Source organism: Canis lupus, chromosome 13, assembly GCF_003254725.2.
Source record: "Canis lupus dingo isolate Sandy chromosome 13, ASM325472v2, whole genome shotgun sequence".
NCBI classification, from domain to species: Eukaryota; Metazoa; Chordata; class Mammalia; order Carnivora; family Canidae; genus Canis; species Canis lupus.
Genome location: NC_064255.1, coordinates 63297414 through 63318307, shown reverse-complemented (window position 1 = coordinate 63318307; position 20894 = coordinate 63297414). Strand labels below are relative to the sequence as shown.

Below are 20894 nucleotides of genomic sequence, written 5' to 3'. Positions count from 1 at the left end.
CTTAAAGATCAAAAGCACTGCTGGTTTGATAACCTGCTTGACTGTGGTCCTAACCGAATTTCAATCTAAGTGATTTATGCTCCAATAACACCTGAGACATAAAAACTATAAAGAAAAGTCATGAGATATATTATAAATGAGACCCAACTAAAAAATTCAATTCTCCTTGCTACCCTATAATCACACTCATAATCTTTATGGGATGTTTCTTTGGAGCCTGTGGGTGTTGCCCACAATCTGGAATAGCCATCATGCTTAGTCTTGGCAGAGGGGTGAAATAAAATGGTGGGACTCATTCATTCAGGTGGATATTCTACAGGGGCCTAGCCTTTGCATTTTTAGGAAATGAACTGCTTGGCCTCGTGTACTCTGAGCTGTGCACTCATGGACTGAATAATTAACAGAAATCTGGAGGTGAATTTGGAAGATCTGCTCCTGAATGTGCTACTGAATAGGGCTGCGCCAAGATTTGGACAGAAATGTGGGCTCACCCAGATTAGCAGTACCCGACTGACAAATTAAATTTCAACACTTCTAGTTCATCTTGGCAGATGCTAGTAATCTGATGTCATGCAGCCATGATGTAAGCCAGAAAGAGTGGTATTTTGCAATAGAAAGATTCTGGTAACCCTTCCCATGAATGTGGGTTGCAGGATATCAATATTTACATCACACTACAGAGAGTCTGTGACATTTTGCAATACCAGAAGTTAGATGGCTTACTCATGGTGTTCTGCAGACAAAAACTGTCCTTACGTCCAACATCAAATGCTTAAATTGCTGATGTTGGCCTTGTGATTTTCTTAAAAATTTTTTTCAATTACATATAAGGAACAGAAATCTTCTTGACGTCACCAAAGTGGACAATTCAAAATTAAAGGATTAGGTTTTGTATTGTGCCAGGAAACACTAAAAGATAACCTATGTTTTAATTTCATCTACTTCAAACATCACAAAAACATAATATGCAAAAAGTAATTTGGGATGGGGCACCTGGCCAGTTCAGACAGTAGAATATGGGACTCTTGATCTCAGGGTCATGATTTTAAGCCCCATGTTGGTACAGAGATTATTTAAAAAAAAAAAAAAAAGTAATTTGGGGAAAGAGGATACAATAACAAGTAATTAAAATTCTTTTTTGTAAATTTACTGGTTCACATATGACTGAAGTTACAGTGTTTGCTCCTACCCCTAGCATGGTCCAATATACTAATTAATGAAGCACTCATGAATATCGAGACTTAAGAATGTGTTCTCAAAGATTGAAGGATAGACACAGGAAGAAGACAAAACGGGAATTGAATGAAATCAATGAACTCCTTATCCAGTTTGATTTAGTCAAAGATGCCAGAAACATTCCCATTTCTTCCCTAGATGATCCACCTCACCTAATAATTCATGACTGAAAGCTGTAAAGGTAGTGCTGAGGCAGGGCTTCCCTGGCAGACTTTTCCCAAGGTCTTTACTGCATACAGAGAAGAGGGAAAAAAAGACGGAAAATTTGCAAAACACCTTGTATGTTTTCTCACTCAAGTTCTACTTGCATATGTGAATATTGCTATAGGAATGCCAAGATTTCTCCCTGCAAAATTAAATCGAGGTGTATGGGACCCGAAGACTATTTTGTATGATGGACCACAAACAGATGGCCTCTCTTAAGCCACACTCTACATTTCTGTCTCTCATGGGGTGAGGGAGGACATTTTATACCCTGAACGCACACTATTCCACAGTATTGGATTCTCTATTGGTCTCTGTTTTGCTTTGGCAATCTGGAAATTTTAATTCTCTGTCTGGTGTTATTTAATTTCAGTTATATTATGTTTACAATTTAGAAATATTTATAGACAGCAGATATTTATAACTTTTTAGGTTATCACCTCCCCAGATTCCGGCATTAATTCCTCTTTCCTTTCATCAGGAGGCAGTCCTTAGTTAAGCTTTATTGCTTCTTCCTGGACTCTCCTTAGCTTTTTAACACCTTTTTGAAATGCCCAGGAAGAGCATAGCTTTCTAGGTGCGGTTGCTGGAGTCACTGGGAGGAACCTTCACCTCCCCACTTTTTGGTATGATGTAACCTTTGCATACTTTGTGAGGACAAGCAGAAAGTGCTGACACGCACTTCATCTGCATTAAATTCCTTGTGGAGGAAAAACAAAGCTGGAGAAATACCTTCTACTCAAAGGAGACAGCCTGTAAAGTTTTGTTTAGGAGTGAGCGGAGGGACGCCTGGGTGGCTCCGTGGTTGAGCGTCTGCCTTCGGCTCAGGTTGTGATCCTGGGGCTCTGGGATCAAGTCCCACGTCGGGCTCCCTGCAGGGAGCCTGCTTCTCCCTCTGCCTGTGTCTCTGCCTCTCTCTCTGTCTCTCATGAATAAGTAGGTAAAATCTTTTTTTTTTTTTTAAAGAACATTTGTGTTTGATTCTCTTTTAACCCATCTTGTGATCAGAACTGTTTTGCTTATCCACATCACAATGGAGGAAAACAAAGTCCATAGTTTCAGACTGAATCCAAAAGAAAATTAGTAGATAACATTATTCTTCAATTTCATATTTCACTTCCTTGCAAAACAAGTTTTTAATTAATTATTTTACAAACCAAACAGTAAAATGCACACCTGAGATGATATCCAGTGGTGTGTCTGGGGATTAGAGGTGGCGCAGAGGACAGAGGTGGGGTTGAGAATAATCCCACTAGCAGAACAAACACGGAAAACACTTTCAAATTTTAAAGCTATCAGGGCCTTGTAGAAATAAAACCAAAGCCCGAAGAAATTAAAGGACCTGCACAAGACTATTCGACGTACAGGGAAGAAATAGGATTAAAGAGGAAGGACTCTAATTTAAAAACAGGCATTTCTGCCATTGTTCCATTATCTCTCACTCTGTGCAAATCTGCTATCAAGTATCCAGAAATGGGAACGAAAGTTTCCAGATGCTGTTGGCTGATGAAAAAAATTCCTATAAAAAAAATTCCTATGTCCAGTTCTTCAGTTTCTATTTCAGGGCAAATGGTAGCATTTTATTTATTGGTAGAATTCTAGAATTTCAGCCAAAATGGATAGTCACCAGGTAGTTCCACTAACAACAGGAAGAGGCGATGAACATAAACATTAGGGGAGCAATAAGTCCAACACAGAGTTTTATAATCCGTGCAGAAACAGCAATGTTTCGCCTACTCAGGACTCAATTTCCAGAAAGCTTTCAGTCATTAAAAACTCTTTAGCTTATTCCATATTTCACAGATAAAGGCTACACATTATTGTCACAAGGTGGGCATGATGTATGTTTGCCTTGGACATGGCATTTTCTTTTTTCTGGTTTAGGCTTCAGGCACATGCTTGCATCCCTGGAGGGGTCATAATACTGACCTCATCTAGACAGTTGACATCACGTTCTTTTAGTTACCATGAAAGCAGCATGCCTGGGATGAGGTCCACAGAGCATTGATACAAAATACTGGCGGTAGCAAGGGCATGAAGAGCCCAAGCTTGGCACTGCTTTGACTTGCTGCAAGCTCGATCATTATTGCCATGAAAATTCACATCTGACATGGCCAGAAGCGTGAAACTCAGTCCTTCTGCAATCAGAACAATAACCACATAACAACAGCAACAAATCCAGAGTAGGACAATGAACCTGACTTCTGGCACTGTAGCTTGTTCCCTCGGCTCCCATGGCACCCTAACAATGACAAAGTCTGAAGACCGACGTTGAAGTTTATTCCCTCATTTCATCATGATCCCAACTTCCGTTATTTTCCAGTCCAGTCAGTTTGTTGTTTCAGTTGAAGTTTTCAGTTTGGGGCCCGCTGACTTTTATAAATGCCTCATGAGAATTTCTTACAAAGGCCTCACAGGGGTCTTCCTCCAGAACAGATGTTGTAAGGTGATTTCAGGTTTAGACACCTAAAACAGAATGTTGGTTTCCATGTGAATCTGACTGCTGTCTGTATAATTTATTGAGGATGACATCTATCCTGTGGTATCGCTGTTGCTCCTGGTGTCCCCACCTCCAATCTGTGGGCTGGACCTACTCCCCACCCCCACCCCTCTGGGGCTACACCTGTCAACAAGCTCACAGCTGCCTCCTTCTCCAGAGGACGGCCCTTGGCCAACAGGGCACTTAGCCTGAAGATTCCTGGGAAATTGCAAGCCCTCGCCTTCTTTCCCACCGGGAGCACCCTGCCACCCATGCTTGATGACATAGGGCACTAAAACCAAGATCTGGGATGCTTGGGTGGCTCAGCGGTTGAGTGTCTGCCTTCTGCTCAGTGCATGATCCCAGGGTCCTGGGATAGAGTCCTGCATCCGGGCTCCCCACAGGGAGCTTTCCTCTCCCTCTGAGTCTCTCATGAATAAATAAGTAGAATCTTTAAAACAAACAAACAAACTCAAGATCCTTTACTCTCTTGGGAGACCATTTATATTTTAGGTCTTCCTATGCAATTGGGCCAAGGCTAGACAGAGTGAAAGTCATGTCCTCATCTTTGCTCACTTTCTTCCTCTAGTCCATTTTTCCATTCTCCATACCAGGGTTCACTTAGAGCACGCCCTCGGCCAATGACTTGCACAAGAATCCCCATCCTAGGTTTTGCTGCTAAGGAATCTGACCTCCAACAGTAGTCTTGTTAACATTAAAAGGTCAAGGGATGCCTGGATGGCTCAGCGGTTGGGCGTCTGCCTTTGGCTCAGGTCCTGATCTCGGGATGCAGGATTGAGTCCCACGTTGGGCTCCTTGTGGGGAGCCTGCTTCTCCCTCTGTCTCTGCCTCTCTCTGTGTGTCACTCATGAATAAATAAATAAAGTCTTTAAAAAAAATAAAAATAAGTAAGTAAAAGTTACTTCCTATTTTTTCTCTTCCTTTCTTGGTTTCTTAGGCAACTGACATAACGAAATCAATTGGTAGGACTGATTTAATATCAATTGATCTACAATTGACATAACAGATGTTCTTAGATGCCGTTACTAAGCAAACAATCTTTTTCTATTTTGCACAATCTGTTTTGGTCGTTTTAAAAATGGCAACTTAGTGAATAGGATACAGCAAAGGAAATGTATTTGCACTTTTTTCTTTAATGTAGCTCACATTATTTCTTGCCTTTTTCCTAGTTACATGGATTTAAGAAAAGATTACCAGTGCGGATAACACAAGTAATTTATACTTGTGGATCAAGCTTATTTTCTTAGGCTTTTAGCAGTAGACTAGAATCTCCTGAATAAACCCTCAACTGAAATCTGGAAAAAAAAAAAAAAAAAAAAGGCCCATGTTTGCCATACATTTTCTTTCTTTTTTTCTTCTCTCTTCTTCTTCTTCTTTTTTTTCTTTTTTTTAAAGATTTTACTTATTTATTTATTTGAGAGAGTGAGAGCGAACATGAGTGAAGGGAAAGGCAGACTCTCTGCTGAGCAGGGAGCCCGATGCGGGGTTCAATCCCAGAACCCCGGAATCATAACCTGAGGCAAAGGCAGACGCTTCACCGACTGAGCCACCTGGCTGCCCCTGCCATACATTTTCATTCCTTTAATACTCATTTCTTGATTTGTTCATTCAGCAAATATTTACTGAGTGTCTACTGTATGCCAGGCACAGTATTTAGCACTGAATATATAATTGCAAACAAGACATGCTTTACCTCTTCTCTTGTGGGACTTACTGTCCTCCTTACCTATAACTTTGACGTGGGCAGACAGAGATGAGGATGTAGGGAAATTGTAAATAGGAGCTATTCTAATGCAATTGCAGGTAAATTTGTACTGCTTCTCTGTGTTTATAAGAAAAAGCATCAAAACAAATATGAGGAAATTGCCATATCTGCAGCCATTTTTACTAAAAAATTATACATGTCAGTACTTGGTACATCATAGGGGCTCAATAAATATTCATCAAGTGAACAAGTGCCCAGTGACTTCCTATTTTATTTTTCTCATACCTCTTTCTTATGTAGCAGTAAAAAATAGCAAGAAAACCACTTAATAATAATCCAACGCCAATCCCAATTGCAATGTATTTTTCGTAAGAATCCACAGCATATGAAGTTAAGGTCAAGTGCTCACATCTTTCTCCAGTATAACCAGTAAAACACCTTTAAAAAAAGAAAAGAATATATAATTGTAAAACTCATAGTGGTAGAGATATAAAGAAATGACCAATTTCAAAGAATGAAAAATTTCCACAGAATGTAATTTAAAGCAGAAAATGCCAAATGAAAGCCAACTGTTAAATGTATTGAAGAAGCTCTGTATTTTGCAATAATCAAACCATTAAAGCCCCATATATTTTTTTAAAGCCCCATATTACTGTAACTTCCCTCATGGGTAGAAGGGCAAGGTAGTCCACTTCCATGGGTTGATCGAGAAAATTGTTAATCTACTCTTTCATAGGAGAATGCCTAGCAAAGCAATGATCATAGAAATAGTACTTAATTGCTCTAGAACTTTGTATTCCTGTAGTGTGTTGCTATAGAGTCTTTATCACCTCATTCTGTAATCAACCAACCCCGTGAAAACTCAGAATCATCCTTGCATACTGCTAAAGTACACATTTGGACTCAGTAGTTTTGAGGTGGAGCATAAGCTTCTGCATTTCTAACAAGCTCCCAGGTTACACAGAAGCTGCTAATGTGGGAACCCTACTTTTGAGTAATGAGGATTAGGTAGTTTAGAGAAAGACTCCTTAGATATTCAAATACAGTGAATCATGTTCAGATGATGTACCCTTTTTACTAGATAAGAGAGAGGTGAGTGGAAATGTACTATGTGAAACGCATAGAGACATGTGAAACATAAATTCATCTCCTCCCATCTCTAGGACTTGGAAAGTTCTTTGCAATTACGTGCAGATGGCTTTCTCCAGCTCATGGTGGAATGCGCAAACGCCATTGATGCAGTAACTATTGTGGTCTTCCAGGCAAGGATGTGAGAACTTCAAGGCTATGGGTCCTTCTGTGGAGTCAACTAGGAAAAGCACATACAATGTTAACAGATGAAGTGGGTCATACTTTTATAGTATATTTGTTACACACAGGTAAAGAGATCTTTAATTTTAAGGATATTCTTTGGGTGCTCTGCCTTTTAAACTGTTGGCTAATTCGGTCGGCAGGTTATACTCACAAAGTTTAGGTTGATATCATTTAGACATATTATTAATTAATTAAGGGGTGGAGGTGGACCGACGATCTGTTCTTTAGAAGCCGCACAATGAGGTATAGATACAAGTTTGCCAAAAGGTGGCAGCATTGATTCTCGTTTTTTTAATTCTCCGCTTTACACCTAAGGAGTCCGCACTTAGGAAATTTGGGTTTACAGAGATCATGAACTTGAGAAGACGACCTCTCCCGTGGACTACCACTTGAGAAGGTAACTGCAAAGGGAGCACTGTGCCTGATTTCAGAAGAGGCCTTGTGATGACCTATACAAGAAGCCAGAAATAAGTTATAGCTCAAGCTTCACTAGTTGAGACAACACCTTTGAATATTAATTGGAAATTGTACTCAGTTAAGAGACATTATGAGATAGTGGGGAAAGCCCTCGAGACAGATAGAATGAGAAAATCTGGGTTTTGTCTTCTAACATCATGCAAATGACCGCATCTGGCAAAACTTTTGTGGTCAAGTGCCAGAAGTCTCTATGGGAAGTTTCCCTTTGGCATAATGCAAACGTTTCAGGATGCTTACTCCTTGTTCCCTGAGGTACTGAAGATACATGCCTAAGCCAATCTTGGGGTATATGCAGTGGGAATGACACTTGAGTCCTGTTTGGTAAAAACCTAATTACTGATTCTTAAATTTGTCTCAAGCATAATTAGTGGCATTTTATTTTGTCATTGTTATGAATAAACATATTTCCTCATCCTTAGTTATCATGTGACATCGTATTTGCCTTGCTAAGTAGATTAACAGAATCCCACTTACTTGTTTTTAGGGGAAAAAAAAAGATCTAAAAAGGCATATTTTTTTATATTGAAAATACTAAATCTTAGGTAAGCCGCCAATAAGATACTGTCATATAACTTCATTTTGGTTGAGAACACACAATGTTACCTTAAAATTCACCTTCATTTTCTTAATGTGGTGTCGTGAATCTAGTATCTCATTTTTTTTAGTATCTCATTTTAATAATTAACTGTAAGCTAGTAAGAATTTCCCTTTATAAACTGTGTTAGGTTCTTCCTGCTTCAAGACTAAATAGATTGAATGAACCAAGCCTGAAGCAGGATTTGCTAGAAAATACGAGAATTGAAAGGAGATATCTTCAAACAAAGAGTATGCTGGAGAGCCTCATCTTTCTCCTAAGGAGAAGAATGTTAGTTATAAATTTATTAAAAATTTCCTGAGGTATTGGATGCAGATTTTTAAATTAAATTAAAAAGGGGAGGGCAGCCCCGGCGGCCCAGCGGTTTAGCGCCGCCGCCTTCAGCCCAGGGCGTGACCCTGGGATCCTGGGATCGAGTCCCACGTCGGGCTCCCTGCATGGAGCCTGCTCCTCCCTCTGCCTGTGTCTCTGCCTCTCTCCCTCTCTCTCTCTCTGTGCCTTTCATGGATAAATAAAATAAAATCTTTAAAAAAAAGGAGGGGGGGGAGGCTGAAGCTCTCCATCAAGAAAGCAAAGGAAACCTGTAGAGATGATATTTTCTGTGCCCTGTTTTCTATTATTATTCTCTGTAACTTGGAAAACTTTCACTATTAAGGAAGTAAAAAGGTGGTGCTGGGTGCACTGTTATGAAGTAAGTCACTGAGGGAAACTTGAATTTTCTGTAGTATTTATCTGCCGGTGAAGAACTTTCCTCTTTGCTCAAAGGCTCAGGAGACATGAAGAGGTTTGGCTAAAAATTATTCTAAAGCTCACACTGATTTGTTTTGCAAATGGATAGATATTCAAACCTCAAATGGGCAAAATATTATAAGTAAATTATTTTTAATTTAAAAATTATTGGTGAAGTGAGGAATGTTTAAATATTGCTTGCCTTCATATTCAGGAACAAAATATCTATCTGACTTGATTTTTTTATTTGCCTGGCTCTGAGAGCAAGATATGGTGTTTCCTCTGTCCTACGTCACATTACCAATCTTCACAAGGGGGGGTGGGTAGTGATTTGTGTGAGAACCATCACCACCTGGTAACAGGTCTTGGCAGGTAACAAGTTTTCCAAGTTCACCTCTGAGAGTTCAAACAGGCTTAAAAAAATACTGATGCTCAACAACAGCCAGAAGCTATTCTAATAATAATAGTCATAGTAATAATATAGGAAAGAAAATATATCATCAAAATTGGGTCTAAGTGGTTAGGACATATAGCATAGGCTAAATAAAACAACAACAAAAGGCCCCCAAAACAAAACAAGAAAAAAGATCTTTCCAAAGATGGATTATGGCTTCATTTTGTCATAATTTCTTTGGCTTCAAAGTCCTGGTCACAGATTAAAACAGGATAGCAAAATACCAATCATCAAGAATGCCAAAACGGCGACAAAGTGCCTCAGGACATGCATGGGTTATTGGGAACCAAACAGGAGCCAAGCAGAAAATGTGGCATGTTTCACATTCAGGGCAGTAACTAAAGACAACTTCTGTGTCTCTCAGTTCCTTTACTTGCCCCTTTTAAAAAGGCAATTCTTTGCTGGCACATTTGCCTGTCACTTTCATTTAATAGCATTCTGCTAAAAGAACTGACTGCTCATAATAAAATATATACCTAAAAACGTCCAACGTTGCTTTTTATCACAATCCAAATATCTCTCAAAGATAAAGAAAAAAAAAGTCACTTAAAATAACGAAAGCGTAAAGAAAATACCTTCTGTTTTGTTAGCTGTCCAGTTACTTTGCTGGATTGTGGTTGGAGGTGTTCCCGGCACGGCTGCCTCTTGAGTCAAGGCCGTCATTGCTACATGAAGGGGTAGGGGGAAAGGCATCTTTAGCAGGTGAGCCTCCTATGTGCAAGCCACAGATCAAAAGTTATGCACAAGTCACAGATCAAAAATTAGTCTACTTCTCCCCATTTGTGTCCATTCTTAATTCACTTACATTTGAGATCCAAAACCTGACAGGGGTAGTTTCCTGACAGTTTCCCATCCGCACCAATTCTACTGGCTACCTTATAATTCCAAAAAATAGAAATACATTAATTTTTAAGAGGAAGTGGGTACATGTGTACACTGATTCAGCCACAAGGATACCACGGCATAGTAGTTAGAATATGTCAACTGCTCTCCAGCTGTATGGAGCAAACACACAGGTCTCAAAAAAGGGGGTATCCCAACCTGGTAGGAGCCAAATCTACATTACATAAGGAACTCAATTAATTCACAGATTCCTTGCTCCCTTCTTTGTCACGAGAAACACGGCTGTTAAAAGCCAACTTCTCATTCATTCGGAGAAAACAAATCCTCTTCGTATTCTACAGGGATACAGAGTGAACAAGGCAGAAAGGAACTACCTACCTTTGAATAAGAGATAGACGGATACTGGAACTCCGAGAGCCATTGCCTGCTGCTGCTGCTGCTGCTAACAGTATCCTTCGTATCCTCCTAGACTGACGGTGGAAGGTTTTTAATGCGCTCTCCTGAGTCTTTCTTGCATTTATATTTCACGAAGCGTCATCTGCTAGTTCTTACCAATCAAAAAAATATGTACTTCTGGCAGCAGCTGTAGGTAGAGCCCTCGAGGCGCTCACGCACTTGTTTAGAATACCTGTGTTATCTAGCAATGTGATCAAGTTTTCTTTTGAAACACTGGTTTCCTGTTACCTGTGGGCATGATCGTGTATGTAAAAGTACTTAAAACAACAAAAAAGAATCTAAATTCGGGAAAGGCCCCGTTGCCGGGACAGACTTGTACCAGCTCCAAAGTTGCTAGCCACCTACCTAGGAGTCCCACAAAGGAGAGTTCTGATATTTGCAAACCAGGAAGCAGCATCCCGGGATAGGAATCGAACATCTCGAAACTGTTGTCAGTCACACCACCTCTCGGTACAAGGCCATTCCACTGCAAGTGCAGATAGTTTGTAATTTAGGGGCAGGAGAGAAAATTAAATTTGGGTGAAAAGAGAGGTTTCATACTCCATTTTATTTTTTGCTACTTTGTTTTGCCATTACAAGTTCTGTAAAAATAATTATTTTTAACAGCATAACATTTGCCTTTATGTCATTCTGCCATTTAAGAAGTTTCTGAGTAAATGGATCAGGCTACCAATTTCCTTAGAGCTACAAAGCTTCAATCTATGCTCGATTAGGCTAGAGAGAACCAGTAAAGTACCAAAGTGATGATGATGATGTCATCTCCACTAAGATAAAATATTGAGGTTTGGTATGTCTAATGAACAGAAAGTTTTTAATGTAACATGACATTCAAATTTTTCTCACTGTTAATCTAGTTATGATTATTAAAATGCCATTTGAAAGGCCAAAAAGGTGATTAATCCTATTGGATTTTGTGAATATAGAGAGCTTCCCACAAATTTTCGCTTGCCCCAAATTATTATAAAGAACTTATATAAACATGGTTTACTGGGGTGTTGTGCCTTTCTACCAGGAATTTCAATTGCTTGTATTTTCTGTACCTTGGAAACCTGTTGTTAAGATAGGTGATCATTTGCATCATGTCCATCCAGCAAATTTGGTTTACCAGAAAGGATCTCTTTCACTACCGAAATATGAATTTGGCTTTAGAAATCACACAAGAATGAGCTTGTTGTGAACTCATTATAACTTGGGCAATCACCACAGGAGTCCTCATTTTACAGTTAAAAGAATATATAGCACTTGGCTCACTTTAAATGTGCATACGTTTTGTATTTCTACTTTTGTGGATTTTTAAAAACTCCTCATTATTAAGACAATTCCGGATAATATTTTCTCCAGGCAAATAATATTTGAATTATAAATCAAATAATCATCCTCTGCGCCACTGGTGTGAATTTAAGAAGACGAACATTTACATTACAAAGGACTAAATAAACCCTCATGACAAATTGCAGTCTTTGGAGGGAAATGCTAGGACTGATGTTAAATATCTTTACTTGGAAGACTAAGACATAGTACAACAGCCAACTTGGCTGTAATTGTTAACTAGAGTTTCCATGGTGCTTTGCATTTTGCAGAAGGCTTTCACACACATCTCCGTGATTTCTTCAGTAATCCTGGCCCCAACGAATCCAGTGCCTAACATATGCTATTTACCTAATGAATCCATCTGAGTCAATAGAGAAATAAGCAATAGGCATTATTTCTATTCCCTTGGGACAACGGAGGGATGGAGGCTCAAAAGAGAGGATACGCCCTACAGTCAGGACTGGAATCTGCGTTCGGATTCCAGATCACACGCCCTTTCTACTTTGCTAGCTGTGTTCTCCGGTAGGAATCCGTAACACTGATCTCAGAGGAATTCTCTGAATAATCTCCTAAAAATCAAACTTTGAATAAATCACCTCTATCCTAAGAATTTAAATATTAAATGAACTGTGGCTTTCACGTACATTTGGGCTGAAAGGAATGGCCCATGCTCTTTCCTGATGTTCCCCTACTCTGGTGCGGTGAGCCACATAACACAGAAACTCGCTTACACTTTCCGGAAGGCTTATGCTCCACTTTCCAGAAGACTTCTTATACAACAAAATAGCTCTAGTCCGCTCTCACGTGTCTTGCCTCTGGGACTCCTACTGGGACTCATACTGCTGGACCCCATTTACACTCCCTTTAAGAGAGTCCCCTCGTTCAACCCTCTCACGAAAAGTGCCTTTCCCATTCCTGAAGATTGGGGAAGATGGGCACTATAAGGTGGCCTCACTGACTTCTTCCTTCTTTCTTGATACATATAGGAGCAACCTGCTCCAAGAGAAAGGGGAAAGAAGGCTAAGTACACTACACTTTCATTCTTCCCTTCTACCACTCTTTCTGTCTTTTTAATGTATTCATCTCTCTCGTCTTGTCATAAGCATCTCTGAAAGTGTCTTCCCTCCACCTCCTTTCCCCACTCCTCACTTCCCCTCCCTTGTCTTTTTTTTCCCTTTTTTTTCTTCTTTCTTGCTCTTTCACTAATTCAACAAAAATGTTGCTAGACATTGGCAGGAAATCAGTCCATTGCCTTATCTCTCTCGAAACTTATTCTGTAATTCTCATGGGTGCGGTTGCCATTCATTCATTCATTCCTGCATTCACTTATTCATTCATTCATAAAATATCGAATGCCTAGAATATCCATAGCACTGGGCTGGATGTGGTATTAGCAAGACAGACAAATCATGCATGGACTCTGACTTTCAGGTGCTGAAGGGAGTTAAGGAAAGTGCATACATAACTACAAAACTAGGTAGGAATTGATAAGTGCTGCGAATGTCTGCAGAAATAGCTGTGGGAGTTCAGGGGTAGGACTTAGTCAAATTCTCATGGCAGTTTTCATGAACAAGTTTCATTTGAGGTGAATCTGGAATAACAAGTAAGATTTAGATGTGTAATAAGAGAAAGGACTCCGGGGGATTGGGGAGGGACTGAGGGAAGCAGTGTGGTGTAACGGAGAGTGAGCTCCGGCTCATATCATCCCAGACCTTGTTTTGAATTCCAATCCCACATCTACTATCCATTTAGCCCTGGCTGAAGGTTTTTAATAATCCCAAGGGTCAATTTTCTCATCTGTCAAATGGAGATTGTCAATAACAACAAGAATCCGTAAAGCATTTAGCACATGCCAGGTGCGCTCTTAAGGATAGCTGTTACAACAATAAATAAATAAATAAATAAATAAATAAAATAAAAGGATAGCTGTTAGGATTGAACAAGAGTAGAGGGACAGAGGGGGTGTATAATGGTCAACAAGGTCAGGGATTTAGTGGTTGATACATGGAATGGAGGGGCACCTGGGTGGCTCAGTTGGGTTAAGCACCTGCCTGCGGCTCGCCATGATCTCAGGGTCCTGGGATGGCCAGGCATCAGGCTCCCTACTCAGCTGAGAGTATGCTTCTCCCTCTCCCTCTACCCTTTCCTCCCTTCCCTCAGCTCATGCTCTTACATTCTCTCTCTTTCTCACGCTGTCTCCTTCTCTCAAATAAATCAATAAAATCTTAAAAAAGAAAAAAAAAAACCCACTACAGTACTGAGTCCTAAATCTTCATTAGTCTCTTCCCAGACTGATGTTATGTCAGGACTTCTCTTTAGGTATCATGTTATCATCTGTTACTCTTAAGTTGAACATAATCTCTCCTCCAGAATCAGCTCCCTTTTACACCTTCCTTGTGATAATTAGTGATAACATCTTCCAGGGTCTAACTACAATTCTCCTAACTCATTAAACTCCAGGTACTCTCTAATCTATCCAGTTGGGCTTCTACCACTCTCCAACATACGCTTCTCATTTTAGTCTGACTCTTGCTCTCATAAATATATATATGCCAAACTCATTCTCACCTCCATATCTTTGTATTATTGTTCACTCCCCTTACTTCTTCAGGGTCCTTTTTATAGATACTCGCAGGAGAAGGAAGGTTACTTCTCCAAAGCTCCTCTACATGGCCATGATATATCTATCTTTCATGCAGTCCAAATACCCATAAATAAAGTCATGGTACCAACAAATCAACTTTATCTTCTTTATGTATTGACAAAGGCTTCCTTCTTGACTGGACTTCAGTCAGATTCCTCTGAGTCTTCTTGACTAGGCCTGCTGAGCCCCGTTTTAGCAAAGAATGCTGCTGAGTCAGTTAATGAAAACCATCCTCCCCACCACATCTGATCAAGTTCTCATGCCCCACCCTTGATATCTGGTCTGCCTTCAGCAAGAGTCCTGGTAAGTTAGTTTACCAAGACTCCCTCTATTTTTGATATATAATCCATTTCCTCTTATAGTAATTTCCCACCTACTGATCTCCTTACTCACTTACTGGATGTAGATCCATAGCTGTCTTTGCTGTATTTGGAGTTGAGTTGAATCTTCTCTATTGCAATAGTCTTGATCCCATTGCAATAGTCCTGGATAAAGTCTTCCTTATCATTTTTAACAAATGTCAGAACAATTTTTCTTTTACAGTATTTTAAGTCTCTAGAAAGATTCACTCCTGAATTTTAGCCTAGCCAAAGGTCAGAAACCTTCCAAAAATAACTCCTCCTGTACTTTGAGGGGTTGGAGGTGCTAGGCTCAAAACTACAGACTTCACCTTTTGCAGGTACCTGTACTTTGGGTCATTTTGTCTGTTTGGGGAATTTGGGGCCCTTAAGAATAAAATAGGCCCTTTCTGAGATGTTTGCTTGGAGCTTTGAATTTAAAATCTGTTGGTGTTATCAGACAAAGATTGGTCTGGACTGATTGTAGAATGGGCTGTAGAACCTTTTCTTACATGCTTAAAAAACCTGTACATTTCCTCAGCATGTTGGTAAAGAAATAGGTAACAATTCTACTCCTTTTTTAAAAAAATATTTTACTTATTTATTCATGAGAGAGAGAGAGAGAGTCAGAGACATAGGCAGAAGGAGAAATAGGCTCCCCATGGGGAAGCCTGATGTGGGAATACTTCCCAGGACCTCGGGATCATGACCTGAGCCAAAGGCAGATGCTCAACCAGCATCTGAGCCACCCAGGTGCCCCACAATTCTACTCCTGAAACTAATATTACACTGTATGTTAACTAACTGGAATATAAATAAGAACTTGAAACTACAAAAAAAAAAAAAAAAAAAAAAAGAAGAAGAAGAAGGAGAAAGAAATAGGTAACAAATATATATTAACAAAAAAACCACAAATATCTTAAGGAAAAAAGACAGGTATTCTTCAAATTGCTTTTATTATACGGTTGAAATATTATTAATTATAAGTATCTAGTCTATTTTCACACAATTGATCAGAAACACACACTGATAAAGACATGCACTGGGTAAGAATCATTGTTGGTGCCTAAACACACTGGAATTGGACATGAAAACAATACAATGAAGTGCTTAGGATAGTCTCAGAATAGCCTTCAACTGACATTCATGTGTATTTCCTAATTTAAATGGCGTTCGAAATATGGCATCTACTTTGAGAACCAAATGCCACAGCAGAAGAGGTAAGAACAGTGGGGAACAAAGCAGTAGACTTTTTGTCATAGCCTAAGACTTAGCTTTGGCACATTTTGTTAAGTGTCTTATTTTCCTATTAATTTCTGAATCTGTGAACAAACCTGGCAGTTTTTCTTTAATGCAGTTCTCACTCATTCTATACTATATTTTTCTAATATTTGTGGGAAAATACAACCATAGCTTTGTTGTATATGTTTGGTATTGGATTTTCCATTATTCTTCAAGGAAGGTATTATCCAAATATTTTTCTAGAATAAGAAAGAAATTACATGTAAACCTAAGATATTCTTATCACATTTTTACCATAGAAAGTAGTCATTGCAATTTGAAATGATCATTACCTTTCTAAGTGGCTCTGCATTTTTTGCCTTCTTTGTTTATTTTTATTTCCTTGAATAGAGTATCATTTCTCATTAAGGGGCCTCACAGGATCCATTTGAGGAATAAATGAGATCAAGATCTTACTTTTAATATTTTATCTTTCTTTTAGCAAGTAAGCTCTTTTTCAGCATATGATAAACAAAATATATAAAAACTGAGCATACTTATGTCAAAACCTAAATTACATTTTATAAGGGCACCCATTTGGCTGACAGGACATTTGTTGAAAACATAGTGTGATATTTGTGTCAAAAATATATTCATTTATTATGAGCCCTTTTTGTTTAAAACTATGAACAAATATTATTCACAAAATAAACCGCTGTTACCAAAGCTTTCACTGGAATTGGGTTTTTTTTTCTCCCTAAAACTCAAAATCTGTTAGCAGGAAATGCATCAAGTTGTATGAATCATCTGATCCACAATGATTCCATCCATGAAAAAATAAATACAATGTAGAAATAAATAGCTTTGTAGTAAAATATAAAGATGTTTGCCCTTTGTCAAATAAATAAATAGCATGATTTCATTTTGCTTTATTCTTTCATGTGATCTAGTAAATGAGTTTTTTAGCTGCCAGAAGGGTGTTCTTCAGAAGCATTGCCACCGTCATGGGTCCCACGCCTCCTGGAACTGGAGTGATAAAGCTAGCCTTCTTCTTAACAGCTGATGGAGAAAACAGAAAGCCATCTTTATTTTTAATTTTTTCATATTTTTAAATAAACTGAACTGTTAAAAGGTAAACAGAGGTGTGTAAAATTTTTTAAAACATTTTTTAAAAAGTAATCTTTACATTCAACATGGGGCTCAAACTTGTAACTCTGATACCAAGAGTTGCATGCTCTGGGCATCTGGGTGGCTCAGTTAGTTAAGCATCTGCCTTGGGCTCAGGTCATGATTTCAGGGTCCTGGGATCAAAAGCCCAGTATCCAGCTCCCTGCACAGTGGGGAGCCTGCTTCCCTCTCCCTCTCCCTCTCTCTCTCTCATGCTTTCTTTCTTTTTTTTTTTTAAAAATATTTTATTTATTATTTATTCATGATAGAGAGAGAGAGAGGCAGAAGGAGAAGCAGGCTCCATGCAGGGAGCCCGACGTGGGACTCGATCCCGGGACTCCAGGATTGCACCCTGGGCTGAAGGCAGCACTAAACCACTGAGCCACCCAGGGATCCCCTCTCTCATGCTTTCTTTTGTGTGCTTTCTCTCTTTCTCTCTCAGATAAATAAATAAAATCTTAAAAAAAAAAAGTTGCATGCTCTCCCGACTGAGCCAGTCAAGTACCTCAAAAAATTTTAAGAGTTTATATTATCTATTTGAATTGCATAGCAGTAAACTGGAAGTAGTCAGGAGCGCTCTACCAACAAGAGGCTAGTGAGCGACTTTTAAGGGAACAGGTGGAAACAAAGCAAGGTCATTCAATAGTGACCTTTCAGTTTTGGCTATCACTTAAAACTCAATTGGCTCTTTGTGACTGGTTGTCCTTCGGTTTTGATTTTGTAACCTTGAGGCATTTTTAGGCTTAGATTTTGGTTGGCTTACATGGGCTGCCATGGCATTAGAGCCATATGAATCTAAAAGCCTCCTTGCTTAATTAATTTAACAGAATATAGTGGATTTTTCTGCATTACATATATAAGTCTAACAACCTCAAAACACTGTCAGAATAAGGTAGCCTGGAAACACTCACACACTTGGACCATCCTGTGTATGATACCTAATCAGCCTAAGACTGTAGGTTGAATCTCCATGCAGTTAGTTTTACATGATTGAAAATCTATAATCCATGAGTGACCCAAGTACCTTTAATTCTAGTTAATTACTTCTAAAATACATGATATTAGTAACAAAGGGGGAACAGGATATAGACAGTTCAGCACACACCATTTGTTAAATTGATAAATTCCTGTTCTAACAACAGCATCATTTATGTGTGAATAATACATTCCCAGTGCAGTCTAATAAAAATCATCAAATATATTTGAATTACTGAGCATATACACATAGTCCTGTTCTAAGGTATGCAGACTTCTTATTCAGTGAATAGACTCAAAGAAAACACAGAGAACTTTCAGCAAGTCTTATTTAAGAATGTTTTCACACCCACATTATTACACGTGAATGGTCCCCTGCTTTGACCTGCTGGTTTTATGCTTTGTCATGTGAATATGAACAATGAAGTTTTCCCAGATAACTCTTTTATTGTCAGTTAGCACAGACAATACTTCTTTAACACATACTCTGACATTATTAGTTCACATGTTACTTAGATGCATTGCCTTTTACAAATTTCGCTCGCATATGCTTCTATAGGAATCTAAACTAACAACTTGGGCCCTGGGTGGCTCAGCTGCTGAGCATCTGCCTTTGGCTCAGGGCGTGATCCCGGGACTCCGGGGATTGAGTCCCACATCAGGCTTCCTGTATGAAGCCTGCTTCTCCCTCTGCCTATGTCTCTGTCTCTCTCTGTGTGTCTCTCATGAATAAATAAAATCTTAAAAAAACTAACAAGTTTTCTAGATCTCAAGTATTATTATTGTACGACTTATGTTGCCTTCTAGAAATAGGGTTTGTAAAGTTTACCCTTACCTTTAATTGAAGTTTAGTAGTACACTAGAATTTTTTTTAATCATAGGAAGAGCAAAGGAATAATATTCTTTTGCTTAAGTCCAAATAGGCTTAAAGACATCACCAAAAGAAAAAAAAACCAGTTTGTATGTATTATCAATCATGGTATGTAACAAAGAAAAGATAAGAATACTTATGATTTGGAAGGTAATGGATTCGTTTTCCAAAAAGCTTCTCTACACACAAACATGTCTTTCCCTCATCACACTTCCATCCAATGTCAAAGTCTAGGCTAGGTCAATAGCCATTTCACAAATAGCTATGAATTAGCAATCCTTTCTTGCTTTGCTCTAGCTATTCCTTCCCCCTGGAATACTCTTCTACTTTATCCAAATAAGAAAATCCTTATTTAAAAGCCAATAAAATGTTACCTGGCTATAATTTTTCTCAAAAACTCACCCCTCCAATGTTGAATTAAAAGCCCCACCACCTGTATTTCCAGTAACTTTATATGTAACTCTGTCATGGAAATTAGCACACTGTGTTGTCTGTCCCCAGTAGCTACGCACTAGCACCTGGATGGTGGAAACCAAGGCTTTACAGCTGGTGCTATCGTCATTGGGCTTCATCTGAGAGTTGCACCATGCACAGGTCATGCATTCGGTAAATTTTGATGAAGTGAACTACATAGCCTTTGAGATTTAAAATCTAAAATCAATCTGCAGGAATGTGTCAGTGGATACAGACAATTTATTTCAAGCTAATTTACTGAAAAACTCAAGCTACTAATTTGCTTGATCATGACAAATTGCCCCTTCCCCCCTTTGTAATAGGCTGACTTGATAGCATGACCAGTGCCTTCCAGGACTTTTTCTACAGAATTGGAAATGCCATGCTTTTAAAATATCAGTGGATCTCTGGCAGAAATGTACTATGCTACGACTATTTACTCTGGTAGTATTTAAAATTATGTATTTGTAAAGTCCTGAGTTTGAAATACTAAAGGGTAAAAATAAAAGACTACTGGTAAATGAAGAATCAAGTACAAACCAACTGCAATGGAAAACAAAATTATTCATTTCACAGTCAAAAGGTAGATAAAATTCATCATGTCAGGGGATCTGCTGTAGGTAAAGTCATTTTATATAATTTGGTTTTCAACTTTGAAAGGTAAAGTGGCTTGAAATTATGCATATAAAGATAATATTAACCATAGCTACTATCAATTAAATACCTTCTACTTGCCAAGAACTTTACAAATATTATTGTGATAATCCATATGGAATTATTATTTCATCTTAATAGATGAAGAAAGTGTTTCTCCCTGCGGTTAGAGTGACTTACCACTCCCTTATATGGTGGAGATGCTATCTACAGCCCAGTTTGAAACATTCTACGATTCCATGATTCCACCCCATCCCAATGCAACTGTATTACCATGACCTGAATAAGTAGAAAAGTCCCAGGAAAGATTCAGGGGCCAAAATTTGATGCAGTGTTCTCAAAGGGTTTGGAGGATTGTCTGAAAAAAGATATAAGGAGGGAAGTTCTAATAAAGTAACTTTCCTACATTTTTACTCTGAGTACTCACAGCTCATCATCTCTGAATTACATCCAGCACTTCAAATTACACAGCTGGCTTAGCAGTCTGAGTTGCTTTCTTCCTGGGTGTCAGATCAGATCAACCACTGGTCTGCTCAGGTACCATGACACTCCTCTTCCAAATTGTGTTTTTCACAATATGCTTATGTTGCATATTTCTGCTCAAAAAAGTGAGGTTTGGGGTGGAAGGACAGAGGAATGAGGATGAGCTGTTGCACAAAATAACATCTGCCTGAATCTGTAGCTTATGTCTGCTTTTTTGCGCATTCAACTTGTAGAAGGTAACACACCTTTACCTTGCCTTACCTA

General features: G+C 38.9%; 2 protein-coding genes across 12 annotated transcripts in view; both read right to left on the bottom strand.

Annotated features, from left to right (window-relative positions):
* Window positions 1-2544: 2544 nt before the first annotated feature.
* Window positions 2545-10565, bottom strand: EPGN (epithelial mitogen). 2 transcript variants are annotated; one of them, XM_025435876.3, is made up of 5 exons: window positions 10436-10565; window positions 9790-9879; window positions 6834-6954; window positions 5931-6083; window positions 2545-3906 (listed from the first exon to the last, which is right to left on the bottom strand). In XM_025435876.3, exons 1-5 carry the CDS (start codon window positions 10476-10478, stop codon window positions 3852-3854), a joined length of 462 nt encoding a protein of 153 aa, XP_025291661.1. In that variant the 5' UTR covers window positions 10479-10565; the 3' UTR covers window positions 2545-3851. The 2 variants fall into 2 exon arrangements, with proteins under 2 accessions (XP_025291661.1, XP_048949024.1); XM_049093067.1 differs by lacking the exon at window positions 2545-3906 and adding an exon at window positions 3925-4806.
* A 276-nt stretch (window positions 10566-10841) lies between these two features.
* MTHFD2L (methylenetetrahydrofolate dehydrogenase (NADP+ dependent) 2 like) overlaps window positions 10842-20894 on the bottom strand; it is a 134956-nt gene continuing 124903 nt past the window's right edge. For 8 of the 10 annotated variants that reach the window (XM_049093057.1, XM_049093062.1, XM_049093065.1 and 5 more), the window contains one exon: window positions 15746-17086. In XM_049093057.1, coding sequence (XP_048949014.1) covers window positions 16974-17086 — 113 coding nt within the window. In that variant the 3' untranslated portion in view covers window positions 15746-16973. Of the gene's footprint in view, window positions 10980-15745; window positions 17087-20574; window positions 20744-20894 lie in introns of those variants that run through there. The other 2 variants (XR_007401754.1, XM_049093058.1) reach the window with 2 other exon arrangements.

Bases quoted from the DNA above. Each gene is read 5' to 3' on its own strand.
- EPGN (XM_025435876.3), bottom strand. From the start codon at position 10,478: ATGGCTCTCGGAGTTCCAGTATCCGTCTATCTCTTATTCAAAG. The intron at 9,880-10,435 runs GTAGGTAGTTCC...CCCTTCATGTAG, and splicing joins CGTCTATCTCTTATTCAAAG to CAATGACGGCCTTGACTCAA. The intron at 3,907-5,930 runs GTATGAGAAAAA...ATTCTGTTTTAG, and splicing joins TACTGCTACATAAGAAAGAG to GTGTCTAAACCTGAAATCAC.